General features: G+C 41.9%; 1 protein-coding gene across 1 annotated transcript in view; it reads left to right on the forward strand.

Annotated features, from left to right (window-relative positions):
• TIPIN (TIMELESS interacting protein) overlaps positions 1–10458 on the forward strand; it is a 15453-nt gene extending 4995 nt beyond the window's left edge. The window contains exons 4-7 of the mRNA XM_018552824.1: positions 2080–2202; positions 3757–3820; positions 7161–7349; positions 10259–10458. Of these exons, the coding sequence (XP_018408326.1) occupies positions 2080–2202; positions 3757–3820; positions 7161–7349; positions 10259–10458 (576 nt within the window). The remainder of the gene's footprint in view (positions 1–2079; positions 2203–3756; positions 3821–7160; positions 7350–10258) is intronic.
• The last annotated feature ends 827 nt before the right edge of the window (positions 10459–11285 follow it).

Below are 11285 nucleotides of genomic sequence, written 5' to 3' on the forward strand. Positions count from 1 at the left end.
TATACATATCTGGTTTTTAGTAAACTTTCAACATAAATATATGGAGAACCCACAGGTCAGCAATGGCAAGCCGGCCTACCAGTCTTACAGACTTGCTTCCTGTTGAGCTGTGCTGTAGTAGGGCAAGCTCCCCATTGTGCTTCCAGACAGCAGAAGATCTGATGTGGGGATAGTAACCGGTCCTACACCAGTCTTGGTAAGCTAACCATCCTTTGCCTGTCATAAGCAGAATATGTAGACTGCTTTTGCTAGCCCCTGACAGGCTGGTTGCATGTGTCTAGCCTACACTTTAAGTCACAGACCTGCAACAAGCGTCAGGATTCCTTATTTGTATGCTAGTTCCAGATCAGTAAATCAAATGATTAACCCCTTCGTGACTGACGACGTACAGTGTACGTCGCCAGCATCGGGGCTGTTTAAACAGACTCCCGGCGACTTTTGCCGCCGGGACTCTGTTTAAACTTGTAGAACCGACTGTCGGCTTTACAACAGAAGCGATCCTGGATGCGCAACATAAAAATTTTCAACTACCACCATTTTATTCTATAGGGTCTTGGCATTCAGAAAATATATAATGTTGGGGGGTTTTAAGTCATTTTCAGGCATAAAATGTGGAATATAACATGGGTGCAAAAATGGAAAAAAGGGCCTCAGTCATGAAGGGGTTAAAGCTAAAGGATCTGCATGACAGTCGGGGAACTAACATTTTCATTCAGTGGTCAGCAATGAAAGCCTGCATAATTCTCTTACCTGCCAAAGATTTCTATTTCTGCCCTACTATTCTTAAGACTTACACAGGTCTGCCAAACTGTACAACCCTGTCTGGCAGGGGAGGAGACCTGATTTTTCTCTATTGCAGTTCACTTACACTTAAATGTGTCCTCCCCACTCCCATCCAGTGACTGGACAGCAAGAGGAGGAGAAGTAGCACACTGATGAGCTTATCTATTTCACTTTGCTCTCTCCACCTATTTGCATGCTCCTTGAACTACAGTACAATGATTTGGCACCTCGTGCTGCCTTTTCATAATCCAGTCTGAGGACTGCGACTGCAAGAGGACTGGATCAGTTTTAGAGAGCTTGTCACCACATAATACACTCGGAAGGAAACACTAAATCAACAGTTCTGGGAGTGCCTGATCGAGTAAAGTCTGAGCTGCCTGGAGTTCTGTATGTATGTTGGTGACAGGGTCTGTTTTATAAAGCTGAAATGACACATGTTACACATAATGCACATTCTGGAGAGGAAGCTAGAGGTTTCCTAATGAGTGGAAAGAGAATTGGCCTAAAATTTAGACTTGCAGTAGAAGATTAGTGTAGAAGACGGAGAGGAGATAAAGGGGAGGAGATAAAGGTAACTAGAACAATCATCTCTTAGAAAATGTTCTTATCATACACTCTGTTAAATTGAATAATAAATATTAAAGTCACATTTGTTTTTACATATATCTACTGATAGCAAGCAGTAGATATATGCAAAAACATAAAAACAAATTTGAAAAGTTTACCAAATGGTTAAAAACTTACCTGTGTCTCCGCCGCTCGCTCCCGTCTGAAGATTCTCGAGCGGCCGAGAAGGATGATGCGGCGGGCTCATGCGCAGTAGATATCTTCGGCCGGGAGAAGAGGAGAGACACTGTAAGTCAATGTAGGCAGCCCAGCAACATGCACAGACTTCGTGGGACAAAGAAGACACAGCAGTCTGTGCTGCATCAGAGACCGGCACCAGCGCTGGAGGAACTCCTGAAAACCACTGGAAAGTAGATGATTGGATCAAGAGGCTTCATATAAGGTAAGTCCTTAAAGCAGCATTGTGGGGGGAGGGGGGGGGCCCTAATTGTAACTTTAATGTCACTTTAACATAACTGAATTATTAAATTAACATAACTTGAAAAAAAACCTTCTGTCTCCTGAATTCTATATGAAGAAAACCTCTCTCCAAACCTTGTGTTCCTTGATTTGAGCAAAGTCTTTTTTTTTTTTCTGCCTCACTATATAGTTGTATGCATTGTAAAGTGAATTGTTCTACTAAAGTTCTCATCATATGTATGCCCTCAACGTTTTCTGCATGCCCTCTAGGCTGAGGACTTGAGGGTTCTGCTCAGACAGATGGAAAATTGGGCACACAGGCTTTATCCAAAGCTGCAGTTTGAAGATTTCCTGAATCGGTTAGAAACATTGGGGAATAAAAAGGAGGTGCAGGTGAGTGAGCAGTATAAATGTAAGCTGTAGTAACTACCATGTACTGTAGGTATACAGCTCCTGACATGCCTTAGATACAAGTGTATACAGCTCCTGACATGCAATGGATAGACATGCATGTAATGTATGCAGCTCCTGACATGCAATGGATAGACATGCATGTAATGTATACAGCTCCTGACGTGTAATGGATAGACATGCATGTAATGTGTACAGCTCCTGACGTGTAATGGATAGACATGCATGTAATGTGTACAGCTCCTGACGTGTAATGGATAGACATGCATGTAATGTGTACAGCTCCTGACGTGTAATGGATAGACATGCATGTAATGTATGCAGCTCCTGACGTGTAATGGATAGACATGCATGTAATGTATACAGCTCCTGACGTGTAATGGATAGACATGCATGTAATGTGTACAGCTCCTGACGTGTAATGGATAGACATGCATGTAATGTGTACAGCTCCTGACTGACTCTTTGCAATGCACAGCCTGGATTCTAGAAAACCATTAAGTGTATGAACCACTAAAAGAAAAGGACACAGTTCAGCTGATGTTTTGTTATGACCGTGGAAGATATCCATGTGTCTGTCTTAAACGCCAACAGAGTTAAAGTGTGAAAGGACCCTCAAAAACACTGACAGACACACAAAACCACAGACACATTCTCACACCGAAGATACTCCCCAAAAATTTAAAATGTTTTCTTTTTGGGGTTCAGTGTGGGCTGCTATGCTGTGACAGAGCTCCGTTCATATGTGCATTGATGTACAGCTCCCTTTCGCGCCCTGTAGAGGAGTTGGGAGCCAGAATGTGACGCCGGTGCAGTCCAGGCACCTCTACAGGGCACATGTGGGAGATGTAAGCAATGAGCGTATGGATGGAGCTCCCTTATAATTCCAGCCCACCCCACCTCACGCTGACACGCAGGACCATATTTTAAATGGCTGCTCAGCACAAGAACTGACGGTGCTGCACTAGGGGGAGGATGAGGAGTCTCTCACCTAGAAGGAAGGCATGTCATGACCCACTTTTGGGTCACAACCCACCAGTTGAGAACTAAGGATGTAGACCCTTGTGCTTGTGGAGCATCCTTTTTGTTCTGGGCTTTTTGCACATGTCTTGCACAACTTACCTCCTTGTTTTCTGACTTTTTCTACAGAGTTACATTGTACATTCTGATTAAACATTAGGGAAGGGTAGACTGAGTGATGAGCTAACTTTCCTTTTAATAGCACTCCTTAGCCTAGGCACAGTTACTTGAATGTAGCTCATGGAAATGTTATTGCTGTGTCATCTCACACACACACACACACACACACACACACACCAGCGAGTACAGTTTTAGATGTACCAGCATCTTATTATTATTACTATACAGGATTTATAGAGCGCCAACAGTTTGCGCAGCATTTTACAATATAAGGAAGACATTACAATTCAGGACAAGGTGTCAAGGAGGGCCCTGCCCGTGAGGGCTTATCTTATGCTAATCCCATACTTTTGTGCATTTTGCTTTAATGTAATTTAATATTTTGCCATTCTTTAGACTTGCTTAAAAAGAATACGGATGGATCTGCCCATTGTCCATGAAGACTATGTCAGTGATGAAGGTAAATTCTGTTGTTGCTGTATTGTATGTATTCGTTCATGCTGTGACTCTTTTGGCAGGTTGACTTTAGAACTTTTCTTGCTATTGCTTTTTTTTCTTTTCTTTTTTAATTAACCACAGCCTAGTTTTTGAGTGTTGTAGGGTTAGAACATATCAGTTTTGTTGTGCATTCTCTTTCCTTTGGAGGGATTACCATTCACTTCCTTTATGGTCTCCAGTGCAAAAAGTCTTTCTAACGGGACATGTCGGTAGCAAAAGCACCTTTTGTTGGGTTTTTATTACTCTTTTTGTCTATGTAGACATTCCTCTTCCTGTGTGGTCCCTGAGAAGGGACACAGCTCTGAAGAATTCTGAAACGTAGGCTTATGCTGCTACTTCCAGGAGAAATGGACACTAGGCACTAAGGCCATGACCTCTCACACCTGCCAGTTGTAGCAAGCAGTATTAAAGGACACAGGGGGAGGAAGCTGTGTTCCTTAATGGACTCTGAGAAAAGCATTTTACGCTAAAAACAAAATCCTATTTTCTCCAATCGTCTATTGAGGGACACCGCTCCAAAGAATTCTGAGGCGTATGGACGTTCAAAAAGCAGTACAAACCAGAGGGTAGGAGGGGGTTGGATTATTGTCTAATATGTTTTGTCATTCTTAATGAATTGTTTATTGTCTATGTAATGTTTTATTTCACTTATAAATATAAATCTTTAAGAAACAGAAGGGAGGGCCATCAAAACTAGAAGAACCAGTTCAAATTCTCACAGCCACTTAAATGAACTTTTCTAACGAAAACTAGCATCAGAGGAAGCAGAAACACCAACTTTATAAAACTTGGTGAAAGTGTGAACAGAAGAGCAAGTTGTGGCTTCTGCAGTTTGAGAAGCTTAACTCAGAAATGCCCAGTAGAATGATCAGGAAAAGGAGGAACCTTATCCCGCAAATCATAAGTTTGAATGACAACCTGACGAATCCACTTAGAAATAGTGGCTCTAGAAGCTGAACAATCTTTCTAGGACATTCAGGTAGAACAAGTAAAGAATCCAAACACCTAAAGAGCTGTGGCTGACAAATCCTAACAGTCCGCACAACATCCAAACAATGAAGAGAAATTTCTTTAGTATGAACAGGAGTTGGACAAAGGTAAAAGAAAAAATTATTCATTTAAATGAAAGCCCGAAACCTTCGGTCTTAAAACAACCTTGTCCTTATGAAGAACCAAATAGGGTCCTCCACAAAACAAAACTGACAGCTTGAAAACCCTTCTAGACGAGATGATGGTTACAAGAAAGGCAAACTTTTTGAATAACAAAGACAAGAAATGGCTCTGATAAGTTAAAAAGGAGGTTTTTGTAGAACCGATAAAAACTATGTTCCGATCCCTCGGAGAAAGAGGAGATCTCAGCGACACCAATGAATAAGTACAAATGTCACAAGTTTCTGAATAAAACTAGTAGTAAGACAGAGTAGGAGACTGCTAATGACAGTAGGGCTGCAACAACTAATCGATTATGAGAATAGTTGGCAACTATTCTCATCGTATGGAGAGTTTTTTTTTTTTATACAACCAATTGATTAGTTGAAAAAATAATCAGGTAACCGATTTATGAAAATAATCATTAGCGGCAGCCCTAAATGACAGTCTGTTCTGACAATTCTGCCTCACAGATTCAGACACAATCTAATATCTGTCATCCTAAAAACGGGATATCTCTCTTCTCCCCAAGTGACATGAAATTGAGGGTAAATAAGAAAGGAAGCAGAGTCGAAACTACTCCATCCACCTTCACTGCTGATAGAAAAGCACTACACTGCTCTGAGGAAACCAGAAATACTGACTGCGCATGCTCGCACACATGCAATAGAGAAAAACAATGCGCCATCAAATCAAATCCTGGCCTTTTAAAGAGATGGCAGAGAAGTTATATAAAATTGTTTAGCCAAATAGAAGTCTAAAGGAACACACCCAAAGTAAAATAAAAAGGAGGGAAAACACCCAACCTCATAAACACGAGGTAAATACCTTTTTACTTACGAATCTACTGCCCAGTTCCCAACATAACAGGAATCCTTAGGTAATGCTGGCCTAACTATTAAATGATGACAACAGGACCACTGCAGGACACAGCATAAGGAATGAGACCGGAAACGACCGGCTTCATGACTACCGTAGGTTGAGGTATAAGTACTGAGACCAGAAACGACCTGCTTCATGATCACCGTAGGTTGAGTTATAAGTACTGAGACCAGAAACAACCTGCTTCACGACCACCACAGGATGAGGTATCAGTACTAGGCCTAGAAATGACCACCGTAGGATGAAGTATGTATAAGTATTGAGACCAGAAATTACCTGCTTCATGTCCACTGCAGGATTAAGTATAAGTACTGAGACAAGAAACGTCCAGCTTTATGACCACCGTAGGATGCCGTGTATATATAAGTACTGAGACCAGAAATGACCTGCTTCATGACCACCGTAGGATGAAGTGTATATATAAGTACTGAGACCAGAAACGGCCAGCTTTATGACCACCGTAGGATGAAGTATATATAAGTACTGAGACCAGAAATGACCTGCTTCATGACCACCGCAGGATGCCGTGTATATATAAGTACTGAGACCAGAAACTACCTGCTTCATGACCACCGTAGGATGAGATATAAGTACAGAGACCATAAACAACCTACTTCATGACAAGTAGAGAAACTTCCAGGATTTATCTCATTTGGCATGAATCTCTGTTTTGTCGGCTAGCTAGAGAGACTTCCAGAATGTATTAATCCTGTATCTGGTATGAATCAGCTAGCAGCTCTTGGTAGTGGAATCTTCAACGAAGAAATAAAATAACAAAGCAGAAGAGAAGGAGACCTCCATTCTACTGAGCGCACTAAGCCAAACTGGAAGGTGGGAGGGGTTATGTCCTTAAAGTAACAGGCTTTTAATTTTTGCCTAGAGGCAGCAGCATAACCCTACATATCAGAATTGCTTAAGAGCTGTGTCCCTCAATGGACACTAGAGAAATTATCCACGCCTGACAGGATCCCAAGTGTTTGATGTTCATAGGTGACTTCTTACCTGAGTGTTGTTTTAATAAAACTCTGAAAATTGTGTGGCAGATATTTCTGTGTTGCATTAATTAGTCATTTAATGTGACGTTAGGACTGCCACAGAAATAAAATGGTTCCTGCCGACAAGACCTCTACAGCCTTTGGGGTTTCTGTGCGATGGTTCCATACATTACACCTTAAACTTCTTTTTATGTCCTGTCATATTGTTCAAAGCTGGTTTTAGTTTCTTTGCTGCAGTATGTTTATGGAAAATCTGCAATTGTTATGTTCTTCCAGTTGTTGTACAGATGGAAGATCACCTTGATTCTGAAGACTTGCCTGCTTACCCAGAACCCTCTGCACCATCTCTGTCACAGCCCAACACCACTGAACTGAGTGAAGAGACAAGACAGAGGATAGAGAGGAACAGACTTCTGGCTCTGGAGAAGAGAATGCAGAAGATTCAGGCACAAGGAGACAGCCAGGGTATGACTTGCACACAGTAACTGACATGGTGCCCCTTTGCTGAGCTTTACCCTTTTGCAGTAGCATATGTCGGAACACAACCATATCCAGGTCAGTATGCCTTACATCGCTGGCTTTCACTCTTCTGCTATTAGCTCATGGTTGCTTCAGTGACCATGATTTTATATCAGAAGGGTTTCCCTGACCTTCCCCTGTAAATGAATAGCTGTCTGCCACTCATGACACCTATTCATTAAAAAAAATCTGCCGACCCGCTCTTATCTGTGTTCTCCCTCGTCTTTATTGGCAGAGGCAGTGGGGATCGGAGGGAACACAGACCGCTGCAGCCGGCAGGGAGGAGAGAGCAGTGATAGTCAGAATGCCAAGTGCGGAGGAGAGGGCAGCTGTCAGGATGGAAAGCGGGGCTGAGTGCTTCAGGATGCCAAGCAGAGGATCAGCAAACATGTGAAATATGTGATCAGTACTGATCACTCTGTGTTTGTAAATAACTGAAGAAATTGTGATTACTATGTCCCCAGTTATAAATGATCAGGAAGTGCTATACATGACTTCCTGTTCATTCATGACTGGGGACTTGGTAATCACTATCTGCTCAGTTTCGGAATGGATGGACTCAGTACAGAGGCTTCCTGTCTTCATAAATGGGGAGAGTACTATGCCTCCTCAGTTTTTGTGAATGAATAGTTAGCCTTTGTACTGAGTGCTTCATGTTCATTCAGTGCTGGGGCTGTAGAATTAGAGATTGAGGACTCTGTGTACTCAATCTTTCTATTTCAAAAGGGAAATGTTAGGGGTCTATTTTAGACCTCTGATATTTCCCCAAAGACACCATCCCCCTCCCCAGCCCCCCCGGTAAAGAAATAAAGCACGCGCACACAACACACATGCTTGATTTTTCTTCTTTTGAAATCACATTAATTCAACTGCGTGGTAGCACATGGCAAAGTGTTGATATATTGCTGTGCGTTGTGATATGCTGTGTTGTGATTTTAAATGTATGTCTGCATCATTTTATTGCAACACGCCCCAACGGCACTGCAGATCAGGCATTAGCACAACACAGATTTGTAGCGTAAGTTGCTTATTTAAAGTTTTGCGTTCCTTTTTTTTTTTTTACCGTTTTGCAAAAAGATGCAATTTAAATTATACAAATATGTTATTTATTAACGTAATACAGTTTTATCCTTTTTAGATTTAGTTAGAATTTTGTAAATGTTATGTTTTTTTTTTTTTTTTAGCGGATATGATCGGCTGCTACTGCGAAATGTAGCAATTCAGAATGTTTATTGTACAAGGCTGTGACTGTCCACATTGTAATCTGTTTTATCGGCTTGCTTAAAAACGAATTCCTCCAATCCCTTTTTTCATGTAAGCTAATCATATGCCCCAGTACAATGTCAGATGATTCGTAATCTATAAAATCCCCTGTAATAAATCCTCACATTATATTAAAGAGCAAATTCGGATACCCACCAAGCAATCCCCATACAGATTACATCCTTCCGGTTCCCCAAATTGTTGCATGTAACACTCTTCTGGTGCTGCAGATCATGGATTCTCAGCATATTGACTGATGTCATAGGGGTGTGGATCACAATGTAAACTCCTAATCCCCAGCAGACATTCCAGCATACTAGTGTAGAGAGCAAGAATATTCTTAGCCTGCCTTCAGACCATGTTAGCCATGGCAAGCCCAGTGCCAGCTTAGCTTTTAACCCGGGAGAGCGGCCAAAATTCAGAGGACAGTTTCACTATAAAGATATTCTCCTGGTTAATGCCCAATAAAGTGGTTTAAACATCACTTAAGCTAAAATTAACACAGTCATCTTACCAGGGAAATAATACAGATCTGAGCATAGGAAACAGAATATTCCGGTTATGTCTAAATATCTGGAGTTGGGCTTTAACCTCTTCTTCCTTTACTCCTCTTATAGTGACACTAAACTCCGGAGTTAAATCTTAAAAATATATTCAAGTACATTAAAAAGTATCAAAAATGTATCTTATTTGTGTATCACTCGGCTGTAGATCCTCCAATCATCTCTGAATTGGTGCTGACACTGTCCTTCCTTCTGGAGGGGGTCTACTTTTGTTCCCCATGGTCCCTGTGTGTGTTGTAAAGTAGCCACCGCTCCAAGCTCACTCCTGTAATGGACTACGATCTCAATACAAATCAGTAAACTAAACATGAGATTGTAGTTCATCACAGGAGTGAGCTTGGAGCGGTGACTACTTTACAACACACACGGGGACCATGGGGAACAAAAGTAGCCACCCTCCAGAAGGAAGGGCAGTGTCGGCAGTAGATCCTCAAATCATCTCTGAATTGGTGCCGAGTGATACACAAATAAAGGTGCAGTTTTGTTAATAGTTAGAACAGCAAAAAGTTTCCCAACACACTCACCAGCCAGCATGCAAAAAAACCTGTCTCACCGCTAAGGTTAAAAATAGTTAAGGTACTTGAATGTATTTAAGATTTAACTCCTGAGTTTAGTGTCACTTTAGGTCCCAATTAAAATTCATTAACATGGGACATTCTTCTGAAACTACTCTGGTACTGTTGCTTCATAGATGCTATTCCAATATGACTGATTGTTCTTCATGGATTGCCAATATGACCGGAGTTACCGTGGAGTAATGTGACCATGAACACACAGGCAACTCTGCTGACATCATTCTGTAGAAAGCTTTTGAAAAATCTTTCTTTAGGACTATTTGTTACAAATACGTATGTGGAAATATAAAAGACGCAGAAGCAGATTTTTCGGACAGTTGGATGTGGGCCTGTGTACGGAGTTGGGCAGAGCTGTGCTCACAATTGATAAGGAAATGACATTTACATCGATTTTTCATGTCAGGATTATGACTGTATGTGAGGTTCATGTAAATATCACCTTGTGCTCTTTTAGCAGAGACCCCTGCACCAGTTGTGTCTCAGGCTTCGTCTGCTGATCCAGATGAGATTCCCGAGGACTTTGATGAAGATTTGCTGGAAGAAGTAGACAATGTAGTGGAAAGCAATACACAGCCAGTGGCAAGTTCAGTAGTTACCGCAGTGGCAGAAACCCAATCCAGCGATACAAATGCAGAAGTACAAGATGAAGATTGATGGTTTATACATGCATGTGTATATATATTTTTTCTTTAATAAACTATTTTATTTCATTTAAGGTTGCTGGCAATGTGAACACTACAGACTTGGCAATAATTAGGGATGAGCTTAGGCTTGGACCAAACCTGTTTGAATCTGAGTTCCTCTGAACAAGGAAATGTCATGGGCACTTCACCTAATCAGATGCAGGCCAGGCATTCCCCGTCCCTGCATGTATACAAAGGAGCAGGATGCTGGTACTAATGTAATAGACCTTCTGGCTGTATTGTCATATTGGATAAATGTTCAGGACTGACAAGGCAATGCTGTCACCCAGAAGCTTTTCCGATTGCTTCCTCAGTGCAAGGCTTCTCTTGGGGTCAGCATCTTGCTGAATACCCAGGGTGCAGCAAACAGTTTGAAATGCAGGGCCAGGAATTGAAATTGCAGAGGACTCACAGCACAACATAGGAAAGATGGGGACATGTGTGTCTTTGTTGTCTACAGCTACCAAGAAGTCTCCCTGGGGGAAGGGAAGTGATGACAGACCTGATGGATTCCATATGGAGCTTCTGAGCAGAGCTTTTAGATCCAAAATGGGGCAGATGCCCCCTTTGTGTTTGGGAACCATGACCCTGTTTGAGTAAAACCCCGGTAACCATTCTCCCACAGGAATTGGGGCAGTAACACCCTCATCCAGAAGGCCCACTAGAGCTGCCTAGAGTACTGCTAATATGGAACTTGGTGGTTATGAACTAAGGAGCAGTTGGGAGCAAAAAACATTAGCCGGTAGTCCCTGGAAACCACCTCCAGCGCCCAAGCATCTTAGATACAGGCTAAGTGTG

The sequence above is a fragment of the Nanorana parkeri genome, unplaced genomic scaffold (genome assembly GCF_000935625.1).
Source record: "Nanorana parkeri isolate BGI_ZX_2015 unplaced genomic scaffold, ASM93562v1 scaffold98, whole genome shotgun sequence".
Taxonomy (NCBI): domain Eukaryota; kingdom Metazoa; phylum Chordata; class Amphibia; order Anura; family Dicroglossidae; genus Nanorana; species Nanorana parkeri.